General features: G+C 42.9%; 1 protein-coding gene across 1 annotated transcript in view; it reads right to left on the reverse strand.

Moving 5' to 3' along the window:
• SLC6A11 (solute carrier family 6 member 11) overlaps window positions 1-1,539 on the reverse strand; it is a 116,124-nt gene extending 114,585 nt beyond the window's left edge. The window contains exon 1 of the mRNA XM_056856495.1: window positions 1,290-1,539. Coding sequence (XP_056712473.1) covers window positions 1,290-1,509 — 220 coding nt within the window. The 5' untranslated portion in view covers window positions 1,510-1,539. The remainder of the gene's footprint in view (window positions 1-1,289) is intronic.
• Between the last annotated feature and the right edge of the window lie 14,601 nt (window positions 1,540-16,140).

A 16,140-nucleotide genomic window follows, 5' to 3' on the forward strand; every position in this document is an offset into this window, starting at 1 on the left:
CATAGCATTCTGGCCCAAATCCAAAGAACCATACAACTAGTGCCATACACTCTAAAGGGCTTTGCCTTATGTTTCTCAGCAGCAGTCCTTTCTACCAGCGCTCCCACCAATGCTGCAAAACACTACAAAAACAGAAAAGAGTTTCAAAAGCAATTTTTGCTACGGTATAAGGATTTGGTTTGCCAAGAAAAACATAGAAAATCCTACTGGCCCTACCACATCTTTGAGAATGCCTAAAGTAGCTCTTAAAATCCTGATTTCTATCACCAATAAGCAAAGCAATATAGTATCATCCAACTGATGCAGAGTGTTCCAAGCATTTTGTACACAGAGGTTTCCTTTCAGTGAGTATAATGGTCACAATCCCACACAGGACTGTTTAATTAAGCCCACTGAAATCAGTACTTAATTGTGTGTTGAACTGTGGCCAGTGGTTAAATTTGTGGCTATCACGGCTGTCTGAGCTGATTGAATAATTTCTTTTAAAAGCTATTTAAAATTGTGGATTATGACATTCCATAGCAATGACACTGAAGTCCGCCTGGTCAGTAAATATTAAATAACAACTAAATTAGGTGTGAATTCAAGTACTGAACATTTCATACATCTCTGTAAGTATTATAACCAGATGCAATACTTCAGATGCCAATATGAATGTAGTGAGAAAAAAATACCCAAAGCTGTAATAATAAAGAGTTCCATGGAACCTCAAAGAAAAATGTAAAATAAATTTATTGGGCAACAGTCTTTGCATAGTCAAGACCATGCTTCATCAGATGCATGACATTTTCAGTAAAGGTGCTAGATGTATACTTATCTGATGAAGTAAGGCTTGCCTTCAAAAACCTCTGCCTATAATAAATGTATTAGTCTTTAAGACTTTTTTATGCTAGAACAGCCAAAAGAGTTGCTGATCTGTTATTTTTCTAAAAACTACAAAAAATCACCAATAACAAACTTCAGGAGCAGAAACCTCATGCTTGGGACATAAAACCAATCTCACTTAATTATTAAAAGCAGAAAAATACATTCAGAGAAGTTACAGACAAGTCAAGACTTGATGAGATTTACAACCCGTTAAATCAATGTGTTCTTGGAGATGACACATCTAACCTAGTCCAACTTAATGTGCCACAGACTGAGCGGCTGGTAGACGAGGCCCCACAGGCGCTTCAGTCCAAAAAACCCTCAACCAAACAGTCATTCTGAAATCAAACCATTTACCACACTGTTCTTTGCAGTTCATCTAGCAGATTTAAATTATGAATCTCCACAAAATGCCCTCTTACCTCCTCCATTCTTGTAGCAGAGATATGGGAACCGCCACACATTGCCCAACCCAATGATTTCTCCTGCCACAGAAAGTACAAATTCCACCTTGTTATTCCAATGGCCTCTTTCATGCACTTTCTTATCGTTGCTGTGAACCAAGTTGGTACTTGAGGCTTCCGGATCCAGAGCATCCTCGGGCTTGCCGTTAATGATGGGAATAGTCTTTTCAGCTGTCATGACTCTTTCCAACCTGGAGAAGAACGGAAAGGAGAGGGAGCAGTGAGGAAGATGTGGATGCTGGGATTCCTGTCCACTCCGACAGCCACCCCTGGTCGCGCCGCCTCCCTTTGACCAAAGGCGACCCGCGCAGAAGATGCCAACTTTGCAAGATCGCCCAGCCTGCTGCGGGCGATGGGGTTGTTTTTTGCTCGAAGCAAACCCGAAACGGAGGCGAGGGCGCTGGATCTGCAACTCTCTCCCCAGGCAGGAACGCCAGCCCCGCCAACCAGTTATGCCCTCCTAGGATGGCCCCGCAGCCCCCTGCACGCCCAGATGGGAAGGATCCCGGCTTCTGCCACTCTCGCCCTTACTCACCCAGGGCCCGGGCCGCCGAGAAAGGGAGGTGGTGGGTGCTGGGTGGGGGCCCGCCTCTGGACAGGTCCCTCGGGGCTGCCCCGAGTCGCCCTGTTGCGCGGGGAGCCGGGCAGCGGGGGGAGGCCGGCGGCCGGCAGCGGAGGCGGCAACGGCGGCGCAGGGAAGGCTGCTGATAGGCAGGCAGGGGCGTCTCGTCCTCTCCCTGCCCGCTGTTGCTGCCTGTCTGGCAAGGCTGGGGATGCTCCCGGCTGGCCACACGGCTGCTGGGCGGCGGGGGGGGGGGGGGAGAGAGAGAGAGAGATTTGCAACGGCTCGGCTTTTGCCGAAGGGAACGTGCAACGCCCGCCCCCTCCACCCACCCCAGTCTGTCCCACCGGCGCTCCCGCCTTCCTGCCCCCTCCCTCCCTCCCTCCCGCCTGGGGGCCAGGAGAACATCCCAGCCCGCCAGCCTCCTCGGAAGAAACCAGCGTGGGGGTGGGGGGAGAAAACTCTCCTGCTGCGCCCGCCATCGCCTCCCCTCTCCCACCCTTCTGGATTCATGGACGGTTTTGCCTTGGATTTGCCACTCTTTCGATGCGCTTCCCCCCCACCCATATTCTCCAAACCCAACAATAAGCCGCCGTGCAGAGTTTGGAGAATTGAGATGGGGGAAAGGTGCGTCTAGAGAGGGGCACATCCAATGCAAAACCTTCCATGACTAAATGGCTTATGTGTCGAGGGCGGAGGAGGCTGCAGGCGCCAGCCCGGGTTCCCACTGGCAAGCCGCAACCCGGGGACGGCGTGGGGCAGAAGGCAGAGGAGCCCCGAGCTTTGCCCGGGCCGAGGCTGGGGCAAGGAGGCGGGAGAAAACCGAGGGCCTCCCCCCAGAGTTGGAAAGCCCAGCGCAGAACTGCCTGTTTCGATTTGGGGAAACGGGGGGGGGGCGGCTCTGCAATAGGAAATGCCCAATATGTTTGCCTTCGCTTCGATAGGGGAAAACGGGCTTGGGGGCTTCGCGAAGAGGAATATATGCCAACGAGGAATGCCCGTTATGCTCTGGGAGATTTGTAATGGCCTGTGAAAGGAGGCACTTCTGTCTAATCTGTGCAGGATTGCAGACTTGACCCACCCCACTTTACAGGTGGTGATGCACGCTCAGGGAGGAGCTGCGGCCAATCGTTGATCCCAAATGCCTGCATAAGACTCATATCCACAAACACAAGGTGGTCACATTTTACATTTATAGGTTTTAGAGATGGATCCCAAAATGTGCTGAGTATTTACCTGCAGATAGCTTTACATAAGCCCCAGGACCTATCAAACCCTGTTAATATTCTCATAATCAACTCCAATTAAGCAGCCCTATACCTTGTTAACGCACACACACACACCTTGTTAGACCATTGATCTATTTAATTCTACTGTGATTGGAATTCAGGGGTTTGATTGATGGCAATACTGCAGTGCTTCAAACAGAGATATCCTAACAGCTGTAGGAGGGACCAGAATGCAAAGATGATGCTTTATCACTAAGCCACACACCCATTTCCTTTTCCAGGTAAGGATGAACATGTAGAGTCAAAGGAGAGACAAAATCCCAGCACATGATTGTCTGGATTCAGGCAGAGCTACTTGGACAGCACAGTCCCATGCATGTTTACTCATAAGTAAGCCCAAAATGATTTCACTCGAAATTACTTTCAATTAAAAACGCAGTCTTTAATCATTGGGAAACTGGATAAAGCAGCAGAAATGAGACAATTCCAAAGATGCTATAGTGCAAAGATTGATTACATAATTAATAACTTGGAATGCTCAACTTGAAAACCATTCCAATTGGTCCAGGATGGTGGGGCAGGTTCATAGAGAGGTCACACAGCCACCTTAGGGGACTCTTGGGGCTGAGGTGCTATCACCCCAAAATCTCCACCTGAGCATTTCATAAACTTGAAACTCTTTCCTATTGGGTGAGTTCATAGATGAGGGTCACACAACTCTACTTAGGGTACTCTTGGTGCAGTGGGAGGTGGGGTATACTGTTGCCCCCCAGCTTCCCACCTGTGCATCCCACAAACTCAAAACCCTTTCACAATGGTCCAGGGAAATGAGACAAGCACTTGCAGGTCTCATGACACCCTTATAGACCCCTTGAAGTCACACAGTTTGGAGGTCATTTCCTCCCAAGTGGGGTAGAAATTATGGGGCAAAGGCAGGCAGGACACTGAACCTGTCAGGTTTTTTATGATGTGGAAAGTATGCCCCTTCTCTTTGCACCAACATTAGACTCTAAACAGTTCACTTGACTTTTTTGTTTAAACCCACAAGCATTCAAATCCCAAGCCATAAAGACTTGTAGAGATTGCCTACAATGTACAATCTGTTAGCAAAAATGATACACATGTCAGGACATGCATGTGCAAGCATCCCAACACAGGAGAAGTTAGGTTATACTATGCCTCTCCTGAAGAAGGAAGGTGCTGTTGGAGCCAGTGGAACCCTCCCCCCTTATATTATTTTCCCTGGTAGTGAAGGAATTGGAAACTCAGGGTTCTTGCGTTGCTAAAACTAAAACTGATGTTACTGTACTGATGTCACTAAAAGAGATGCTAACCTGAAAGGAGATGAGATTTTCATGATCAAGTATTTTATTAGTTCACTGGGCAAATCCATACAATAAGGGAAACTGTTATTATATGATGTGTTATGGTCCTGCAACTCTGGGCTGGGAAATTCCTGGAGATTTGGGAATGGAGCCTGGGAAGGGCAGGGCTTGGAGAAGGGAGGAACATCGGTGGAGTATAACGCCATAGAATCCAGCCTTCGGATCCCCTGTTTTCTCCAGGGTCACTAATTTACATCATCTGGAGATCAGTTGTAATTCTGGGAGATCTCCAGACTCCACCTGGAGGTAGGCAACCCTGCTCTGGAAACATGGGTCACCTGGGTATAAGGGATTCCCAAGAGCCACAGAATTATTTCTTGATTAGGTTTTGGACAGGCTTCTTGGAGGTTTCCTCTTGCAGTTGCATTTTACTGCATGTAGCATGATTGTATGATCATGATTCTCTGCTATCATGCAAAATAGAGTCTCCCTGTGCTTCCGCTTGCACATGGCTTTAGGCTCTAGGTCTAGGGGAACTCTAAAGCATGGTTCACAGTTGGGAGGGCTCTTGAGGAACAAATTCTAAAGTCTATAGCATAGAAGCTCACATCACTTTTATATCATATTTAATACAAAATAGATGCAAGCACTACTTTCCTGATATTTGATAAACATTCAATGTAGATTTCTGTTTTTGGAAAGTTGAGAGTATTTTACATTTTAAAGCCAGTCAATATATTCCATCCATTTATCTGTCTCTCTCTATTAGTGTCTTCCACCAATGGGTGAAGACTTCTTTGTTTTGGTTGGCATACCGCCAGTAACAGTTACTGGCCCTCTTCCTTGGTTCTGGTGTTGTCATGACCCCCTCTGACCAGCCCAGCGATTCTAACTCAGTCCTCAGGGGAGAAGCCTCAGGAGCCAAGGTTAATAACTGTGGAGGACCTGAGGGACCAGGAAGGGTCCAGCACTGCTGAGGTGCGTACCAAGAATGTACCAGCACCTGCCAAGTATGTACCAGCAGCACCAGAAGCCACACTGCCAGACCCTGCAAGGGAAGCCTTGACACCAGCCCCTGAGGAAGCCACTAGAACTCCACCAGGTAAGATTTGGACCCAGGCCTGAGCCCCTCAGGACTCTCCCCCACGCTGCAGAAACAGTGGCAGCAGAAGGCTTGGGCCAAGGTAGCAGAGAGGAGGTGATGTGCCCAACTTCAGTTCTAGAGTAGAAATCCCTGTAATTCTAGAGTAGTTCCAGAGTACCTGTAGTTCTAGAATAGAATGCTGAGAGTGTATGACTAGCTGAAGGTCACTCAGTGAGCTTCCATAGCAGAGTGGGGATTCAAACCCAGTCCTCCCAGATCTTAGGTCAACCCTCTAACCACTACTCCACAATAGATGGCTACAGGGAATATGATGCACAATTATGCATAATGTGAGAAAAGTGAGATTCCCCCCCCCTCTATTATAACTCAATGAAGTTGAGGCAGGAGAACCACGACAGACAAAAGGACGTTATTTTCTCATATTAATATTTGATGTATAGAATGTATTATTTATATTTATTTTATAGAATACACTGCCACAAGGCATTGTGATGACCAGTTGCTTAGACGGCTTCAAAGGGAACTGGTTAGATTTATAGATGATAGGTCTGTCGATGTCTCTGTGCCATGACTGCAAAGAGAGAGAAAACTTTCATGTTCAAAATAAGACCACCTCTGAACACCGTTTCCCTGTTTGTGAGCCTCTTGGGAGAAAGTAAATGGTCACTGCCCAAGACAAAATGCCAGACTAGATGCCAGGCTAGATGAAACTTTGGCTTCCTGCTTAAGGGCTTTTTCTGGTGTTATTATTAGAATGAGCTGCTTTCCCTATGAAGTGCTGAGGGAGGTTTATTACATCTTTATACAACTACTTGGAAGCCTCAGCTGCTTGCCAATTAGTGAGAATCTGGTTGTGGGAGCATAATACTCTCATCTTGAGCAGCTTCTTTAATTACTTATTTGCTACCAAGTCCAATTTAAGGTGACAGTAATGACTAAAATCTTGCTGATGCTTTAAACTTCAAGAAACTTTCCATTTTAATATCTTGTAAGCTTTGGCATACTTTGTAAGCTTGAGTCACAATTTGTGGCAGGAAGGTTGGAATAAAAGTATTTTAAATTGATTATGGGAAGTGTTCCCAATATGTAGGGGTAGATAGTATTTCTAGTTTTAACTCATGCAACCAAAATGTTATAATCACTAGGGCTACTGCACATGTTCACATATCAGTATATTGCAGTTTTGGACACTAGTGCAAACATCTTATAATTGAGGAAGCATTTCATTAATGGTAGGAAGTGTTTCATGAATGATATTGATCTGATCAATTGCTCCAAATAGGGAAAAAAATCTTATACCATGATGCTATTTAAAATAATTTATAACAGTGCTAATGAGACTTGTTGGCAGGACCTTGAACTGGATTTCAGCCAAAGATCAATAACCAAATGGCTGCTGTCCAACTGAGTCTACACAGTGAAAATAAGAGCATTCGGGAGGGGGGTGTTTTTTATCCTCTTAATAAATGCCAGTTACATTGATTTTTAAAACTTGGTATACAGACGTTTCACTGCTGCTTTTGTAGATAGATGTTTATTCTGAGGGTGGTGAATCTATTGTAGAATGAGGACTGTCCTTGTTTGTTTGGGGATCCCCTCCCCATATGGGCATATTAGAAATGTATAAAACCCTGTGATCAATTTTGCTTTAGGGAAAACATAGGCCCATTTTATCTTCTGCCCCTATCCTCAAGATATTTTAATTTTTTCTGTTATATGTACAAAATATTCCCTCTCTGTTATAGTATCTGGGGAACTAGTTTCAGGGAGGAGTTTAGTTTCAGGGAGGAGCTGTGTTGGTCTGCAGCAGAACAACTAAATTCCTGTCCTGTAGAACCTTAGAGACCAACAAGATTTTTGGGGTATGAGCTTTTGAAAGTCAAAAATCCCTTAAAAATACCCCCAAAATTTTGTTGGTCTCTTAAAGTGCTACTGGACTGGAATCTAGCTATCTTAAGCATTTAGTTAGTTGAAGGAATGTCCATTAAACAAAATGTAATAGTGCATGCTTCTCTGGCACTAATAACACTCTTCTGATCCATGCTGCTGAATTATGTTGGCATGGCCGTTAGTACGATAATTAATGATAATCCTCTTAAGCAACATCCATACATTACCAAAAAGACTGCCAAACATGCAGCTTTCCTTTGCATTATCTGTCCATATTTTTATGCAGAAGGTCTGGAAAATGGATGTGTACCATGCAGTCCTCATTCTGGAGATTTAGGGCCAAAATGAATAAGTAACTAAAGACATTGGCCTTTCAGGGCTATGTGGCATATTACATTTTTTGTACATAAGTGTAACAGAAACAATGTGCAGAATTACAGCTACTAAGCAGGTGTTTGTGGGTTGTTGTAGTTTTGCAAAATGCCACTTCTGATCCCTCCCCATAAGGCTGGGCATGAGGGCAGTCTTTGCAGGCAGCCCATTACAGGGGCTACATTTGCAGTGGCCAATAGGAGATAAGCTGGAGGCATCCATTGAATGGGATATTGCCCTGTCTCCAGCCTCTTTCCATGGATGTGGCACACATTCTTCCTTCCTTGGTAGAGTGGGCTTGATGCTAGTCACCTTTTTTTTTCTTATAAATTTTTTATTGGATTTTGTAATACAAATTTCCCATATTAACAAACAACAATAATGGTAACATGTAATTCTAAATCCTAACTAGATGTTGTTGTAATTTCTTATATACGTTATAAACTACCAAATAACGGAAAATTTTTTGACTTCCCCATCACCTCCGTCCGCCTCTTAATAAAGTATTCTAACCCATCGTGATTGGTCTGATCTTCTTATATCTCAATTAAATTTCATATAACATATTCTATTAGTATAATTAATTGTAGTTCTTGATATTAATAGTATCGTTTAGATCAGATTAAAAGGTAGTCTTCCATTTTCCCCAGTCTTAATTCATATTCACAATATTTCATCCAAGCCTCCCATTCCCCCATAAATTGTGCATTATCTTTTTGATTTAAAATGGCTGTAAGTTTTGCCATTTCCACCAGTTCAAACATTTTCAAAATCCAGTCTTTTTTCCCTGGGATTTCTGCCCCTTTCCATTTCGCTGCTAAGAGCAATCTTGCCGCTGTTGTAGCATAAATCAGAAAAGTCCTTTGTGTTAACAAATCATCAGGTATCATGCTTAGTAGCATCATTTCTGGTGTCTTGGGTATATTTTTTTGTACTATCAGTCTTACTTCATTATAAATCATATCCCAAAACTCCTTGGCTTTATCACAGGTCCACCACATATGATAAAAAGAACCAATTTCTTTATTACATTTCCAACATTTAGGGGATGTCACTTTATAAATCCTTGCAATCTTCTTAGGTGTTAAATGCCATCTATACATCATTTTATATATATTTTCTCGAATTGACTGCACATTTATTCCTTTCATGTCTTTTGCCCATAATCTTTCCCATTTGTTTAAGGCAATATCATGTCCCACAGTTTGAGCCCAGTTAATCATTGTTGGTTTAATTATTTCCTGCTCACAATAAATTGTTAAAAGAAGATTATACATTTTAGAAATCAGTTGAGTGTTATTATCTAATAACATCCTGTGAAGAGGCGATTTTTCTTTAGAGAATCCATTCTTCATATCTTGTGTAAATACTGATTTAATTTGATGATATTGAAGCCATTGTAAATCGTCTTTAAGTAACTGAAAGTCTTTTAGTGAGCTTTTTTTTCCTTCCCAGTTAATTAACTCTTGGTAGGTGATAAATTTGTCCAGTCTAAGTGGGCGTAATGTCAACATTTCTTGAGGTGATATCCACATCGGTGTTACTGGTTCAAGAATATGTTTATATCTCATCCAAATATGAAATAAGGAGGACCTGATTATATGGTTACGAAATGATGCTTGTATCTTGATTTTACCATACCACAAATAGCCATGCCATCCACTTATATTGTTAAAACCTTCAGGATCTAACAAATGCGAGTTAGATAAGTTCATCCAGTCCTTTAGCCATACTAAAGCAGCCGCTTCAGCATAAAGTTGAAAATTAGGTAATGCTAAACCTCCTCTAACTTTAGAGTCCACCAAATGTTTATAAGCAATCCTCGGTTTTTTCCCTTGCCAGATGAAATTTAATACGTCTTTCCTCCAAGTATCAAAATATTTAACATGTGATATTATAGGCAAATTTTGGAATAAGAAAAGCATCCTTGGTAAAATATTCATTTGGACTGTTGATATACGTCCCAAAAGTGACAACTTTTTATTTGACCAAATGATCATGTCAGTTTTTATTTTATCCCATAATTTAAGATAGTTATTAGTTATCAATTCTTTATTCTTCGCAGAGATCCAGATTCCCAAATATTTGACCTTATTAGCCTTCTCCCAACCTGTATATGATATAAATTCCTGCTGTTCTATTTCTGGTGAATTCTTAAATATTGTCTTTGTTTTTTCTTGGTTAACTTTAAACCTTGATACACTTCCAAAATCGTCCAAAGTTTCCAGCAATATCTTCATTGATTGTGTTGGGTTCTCCAAAATTAACAGAAGGTCATCCGCGAATGCTCTCAATTTTAATTCATGTTTTTAATTTTTAATCCGCGAATGTCCTCCATACTCCTTAGCTTACAGCATAGTGATTCCAACACCAACAAAAATAATAATGGAGACAGGGGACATCCCTGTCTGGTTCCTTTCTTGATTGAACAATTATCAGACATCGATTCATTCACCAAAATTTTTGCCTGTTGGGATGTGTATATGGCCGATATACCTCTCAAGAAGCGGTCTCCAAAGTTTAATTTTTCCAATATCTTTTTCATAAAATCCCAGGAGACCATATCAAAAGCTTTCTCTGCGTCCAGAAATACAAAGGCCGCCGTTTGTTGAATATTCTGGTCATAATATTCCAATGAGTCTAATAAAACTCTTATATTATCTTTAATTTGCCTTCCTGGAACAAAACCTGCTTGGTCTTCATGTATAAGGTCCTTAATAAAATGCTTTATCCTATTCGATAAGACTGAAGCATAGATCTTATAATCCACATTTAAAAGCGAAATAGGTCTATAGTTTGATGTTTTTTCTGGATCTCTTCCTTCCTTAGGTATCAACGATATAAATGCATGTGACCAAGTCTCTGGGGATGCTCCCTTATCCAAAATTGTATTACAAAGTAATACAAAAAAATTCACTAAATTGTCACTGAATGTTTTATAAAATAATTCCATCTGGTCCTGGTGTCTTATCCGTTTTTTGTTTCATTATTGCTTCTTGTAGTTCCTCCTTTGTAATTGGAGCATCTATCCATTCTTGTTGGGTTGTTGAAAGGACATTCATCTGTATTGAATTCAAAAACTTGTCTATTTTCTTTTTCGAGATATTTTCTTTCTGATATAACTTAGTATAGAATGAAACAAATTCTTTTTGTATGTCCGTAGTTGTATAAACTGGTCCTTTAGCGGATTGGATTTTCGTTATAATCTTCTTTTGAAATGACTCTTTCAGTTGGGTTGCTAAAATTTTTCCAGGTTTATTAGCATGTTCAAAGTATTTTTGTTTAGCCGATTTTAAATTTTTGTTCATTTCCTCCATTACTATCAAATTTAGTTGGTGTTAAGATACAGAAATCTTCATTTGTATGTCATTTTTCTCTTCTTCATATAGAGCCATAACAAGTTTTTGCTCCAGATTTTGTAAATCCCAAAGTATATTATTGGTAAGTTGTAGTTGAGTTTTCTTCCACGCCGTGTGTTTCTGTATCATGAATCCTCTTAGAACAGCTTTGAAGGCATCCCAAACTGTATTTAGCGAAGTTTCTCCATTAAGATTAATTTCAAAAAAATCTTTAATTAAGTCCTGTAGTTCTTGTTGGATCTTATTGTCCTTTAAAAGTTTATCATTTAATTGCCATCTAAATGCTTGTTTATTGTTCCATTCAAATGTAGTTGGATTGTGATCAGAAAAAGTTCTTGGTACAATTTGAATTTTACGTAATTGCGTAAAAATAGATTTACTAGCCCATATCATATCTATCCTGGAGTGGATGCTAGTCACCTTTTGAGGCCAAGAAATAGTTCTTTTTTTTTATCTTGGCTTTGATTTAGAGTTTTTTGTTCACTTACGTCAGTCTTGAGATTAGGGGAGGGATTTATTAGGTCCCTAGCTGAGTTTGTGACATAGATAGATAGTAGACCTTTGTCCCAACTGGCAATTGTATTGAATATAAGACAGTTCAGTTAAAAGCAGTAAGTTTGGTGAGCACCCTGAGGCATCAATTCAAAGTGAAGGGGATGTTCCTCGGATCAAAATCTCAGGGCTAATATGACTGCGGGGACTGTGTCAAGAACACCATTTGAGGCTGCTGTAATCCATGACCACATAGCTATGGGGAAAGGCCTGGTACTCCTCCCTCAAACATCAGTTAATATTTGGCAAGGATGATCTTGAATGCTGCATACTATTGGACAGACGCCCAGAGCAGGGTGGAATTATTTAGATTTTCAAGATGCCTACTTTTAGATGGTCTGCCTCCTCTCTCTGGAATTATCAGTGATTTATTCCTTTGAATAGCCAGTTGGCCAGTTACAGATCTCAAAAAAGAATGGCTATGGAAGGACCCATAAAGGACCTATGAGTTAATTTCAAGCATGTATATCCATGGCCATTCTACAAACACTAGTCCATAGGATGATATTGTGAGGGTGAAATCTAATCTTTGCAGTAAGTGCCCTTTGTATCTTGGCAGTTAAAATCAGTGTATTGTTCAGTGTAATAGGTTAGTGGGTTGTAGGTTAGATTCCTGCCACTTAACTATTAACTGGTTTCTTTAGATCATTTATTAATGCATCCAATGAAGCTGATGGGCATTAGAGTAAGGAACGAAAATACTTATTTACACAACAAGTGATTAAAATGTAGAATTCAGTGTCAGAGGATACAGTGATGGCCACAGGCATAGGCAGCTTTGAAAGGGGATTAGACAGATTCACAGAGGATAGGTCTGTCAGGGGCTACTAACCATGGTGACTAATGGGAACCTCCTGAGGGTTCAGATCACCTCATAATCACCAGGTGTGATTTATCCACTGATCAGATCGACTGATCAGTGAGCAGTTATCTAGAGTTTATTGTTGGGTGGGGTGGCTACACAACAGCATTTGCACACACACACACACAGAGGTTTCAGGAATGCAGGTTATCTCTTGCATCCCAATGCACAGACAATTATTTTCTCTGCAACTAGGTTTAAATCTGTCTTCTAACTTTTGTTCTTCTCATTAATGCATTATGAGTATAAATGGCCAGCACAGTTTTACAGTTTAAAATTTAGCTGTTTTGCAAAGGAGCTCAGCAAAGAGGTTACAGTGACCCATAAAATTAGGAACAGATTGGGAAGAACAAGGGAATTTGTTCAATCTGGTCTCTGCAAGTAGAATTATGCTGGTCCCTTCATCTGAGTAGTCCTGCTTAAAGATGGACTGGAAAGCCAAAACAGCCCAGGAAAATCTACAACCCCACCCAGCCACAATCCTTTCCTCCTTGGCTGGGAGACGGGAACATGACACCAACACTCTAACCACTAGGCCATACTACACACAGTTAGCTTTCTCTCTCAGTTTTTTTACTTAAATGTCTTTTCTACACATAAGACTAATAAACTTTGATAAGAGAAGCTGAACATTACAATTGTATGTATGCTTACTTAAGAACAATTCTCAAGTAAAACATGGAAATTAGTCTAATAGGGCCTCTGCATCTAGAATAAGGATGAAATCCTTCTTCCTTGGAGTAAGATCATTGCATAAAAGGGTATTTGCACCAGCTCGGTGATTGGGGATGCAGAAACAGCCCTGGAAAGCACTGTCATTCTAGTCTTGGGGCTGTTATTCCAGATCTTGGGGCTGAGCATGCAGTCCTAAACTGGTTTACTCATAAACAAGTCCTATTTTATTTAATGAGTTTTCTCCTAAGATAGAGGATTGCAGTTCATTCTACTTCCAGGCACTGTGTTTGATCAATTTCTTTGGTTTTTGTGATCCTTTCCTTGTTTTATTTGCACCTTTGCGATGGAGTGAACAGGTCAGTTGTCTTGAGCAGGTCAAGTGCTGTTTACCAGAAACTTTTCCAAAACAGAACACCTATGCTGAAACTCTCAATAATACAAAACAGCACGATGGACAATACTTATCAGAAAACTTTGCCAGGAGATTGGGTAGGGTTGTGCAAATCGATAAACCCAGACCAAAAATACACCCAAAATTAGCCGTTTCGGTAATTTTTGGGTTTACCGAACACAAAAACCTGTGGATAAAGCCGAAGCCAAATAGGTATTCAGCTTTTCGGGTTCGCCTATTCGTCTTTGCTCAGAGGCATGGTTCTGTGCTTTCTCCCCTTTTTCTTTTCTTTTTTTTGGACTAGTTTTATTAGGGCCCCATAGTTGGGGCCCTTTTAAGGTAGGGATCATGTAATCAGAGCCAGCTTGGTCTTACCAACTGACAGCAGTGGGCTGACCTGAGCTGCACTTTAAAAGACAGGGCTCAGCCTGTCCAGAGAACGTTAGTTTCCGTCAGCTGCTCATGGCCCTTCTGAAGAAGACTCCCTCACCTACATGGATAAGCAATCTCCTTAACATGAGCTGCCTTGGTCATGACTTCGGCTGGCTTCGATATCATTTCCCTGCACGGTGACCATCTCTTGGAACCTGATTTTTCATGACCACAATAAAGGACCGCTCACAGGATGTCATTTGCCACCAAAATGAATGTTTTCCGTGCCTTCTTTCTCTTCCATTTAAGCCTTTTTCCTCCGTTTGGAAGCTCATTTGCATGGACATCATGCAAAGTGACCCAGAAACCAAGGCAGACCCCAAACTTGGAGGCGCCAGCCTGGAATTGACTCATTCTGCCCATCCTCAGCAATGCTGAATTTTTGAACCTGATGGACAGATCAGCTTGCAAATGCCTGGGAAATGGGGGTGACCCTTTTGTGGGCCCATAAAGTTGGACCATTGAAGGTGACCATTGAAGGAGAGTCCATTTGGTGACCATTGAAGGAGAGTCCCTTGCAGCCACGCTGTAAATTTGGGGACTCTACCCCAAAAAAACATTCCCCAAGGAGGTTTGAAAAAATCCCCATTGACTGTAATGGGCCTGAATCTTTTGGGGAACCCAAAAATAAGCCGAATACCCATATTTACAGGTATGGGTATTCGGCTTATTTCAGGTTTACCAAAATAAATCGGGCCAAAAAACCCGCACCCAAAATTTACCGAAAAATGCCCTAATCCCGACATCAGCTCAGTGGATTCACTACCTTTGATTATGGTAAATTCACTTGGCAAACTCATTTATGGCAAAGTTTGTAGCATCCTTAGTATCGTCTACTCTGACGGGCAGTGACTCTCCAGGGTCTCAGGTAGAGGTCATTCATATCAGCTACTGCCTGGTCTTTTTAACTGGAAATGCCAGGGATTAAACCTTGAACTTTGGCATGCAGAAGCAGAGGCTCTTCCACTGAGCCACAGCCACTCAAGGCAGATTACAATTCAGTTTTACCTAGTTTGTGGAATGACAAAAGCATGGAAGCCTTCCTGACCTCCTCAGCCATGCCATTCCACAAAGTGAGGGCCACACCAGTGTATGGGCAGTTGTTGATCTTGCTTATTTTCAGGGTGACACCTGCAGTAGGACTTGCTCAGATGAGTGAGGCTGTCTTTGTCGCGCCTCCCTGGCGCCGCCGTCGCCTTCGGGGTCTCTGCCTTGGAGGAGAGTCTGACCGGAGGAGCCTCCTCGGCCTCAGACCAGTCCGAGGGGGAATCGGAGCTTGTCTCCCCCTCGGAGGCAGCCAGGTTGCTCTGGGTCAGCTCGGCCCCTACCACCTAGTGCTGCCACTCTTCCCCGGCCAAGGCTCCTCTCTGGCCTTATATCCCCTCCAGGCCAGAGAGAGGCCCCGCCCCTTCCTCCCCAAGGCCCACCCCGGATGTTCCCAAACGGGCTGAAGGCAGATCACATGGCTGCCCATGAGGAAGTTGGCCGGCCCGCTCTCTCCTGCCCCGCCCGCGCCCGTCCGAAGCTCAGCTGTCGAGCGGGGCGGGGTGTAGGTGCGCACGCCGTTCCTGCCGTGGCCGGCGCCGCGGCTGGGTGACCATCGGCATCATCTGCTGGGTGCCCTGGGGAAGGAAACAGGGCTGAGATGCCACCATCGTGTCTGCCAGCGGCGAGGCGGACCCCCCCGCCCTCGTCCTCTTTCCCGGCAGTGGTGAGTGTCGACCCCCCTCCCGGGGTTGGAGGAGGCTGCATACGGCCCGGGCGGCTCCGGGAGGGGCTCGGCCAGGGACAGTCTTGGTGAAGCATAGGAGGAGACGTAGCCTTGCAGATATGAGGGTCCAAGGCCATGAAGTGTTTTGTAAATGATAGCCATGAAGTGAACCTGGTAACTGATGGGCCACAATGGATTGACTGCAGAATGGTTGTAATATTCATGCTTCCCCTAGCTCCTGATAATAAACTGCAACATTTTGTACTAACTAGAGTATCCAAGTTGACTTTGAGGGAAGACCCATGGTAGAGTCCATTACAACAGTCTAGTCTCAATGTTACCAT

The sequence above is a fragment of the Euleptes europaea genome, chromosome 1 (assembly GCF_029931775.1).
Source record: "Euleptes europaea isolate rEulEur1 chromosome 1, rEulEur1.hap1, whole genome shotgun sequence".
Classification (NCBI taxonomy): Eukaryota; Metazoa; Chordata; class Lepidosauria; order Squamata; family Sphaerodactylidae; genus Euleptes; species Euleptes europaea.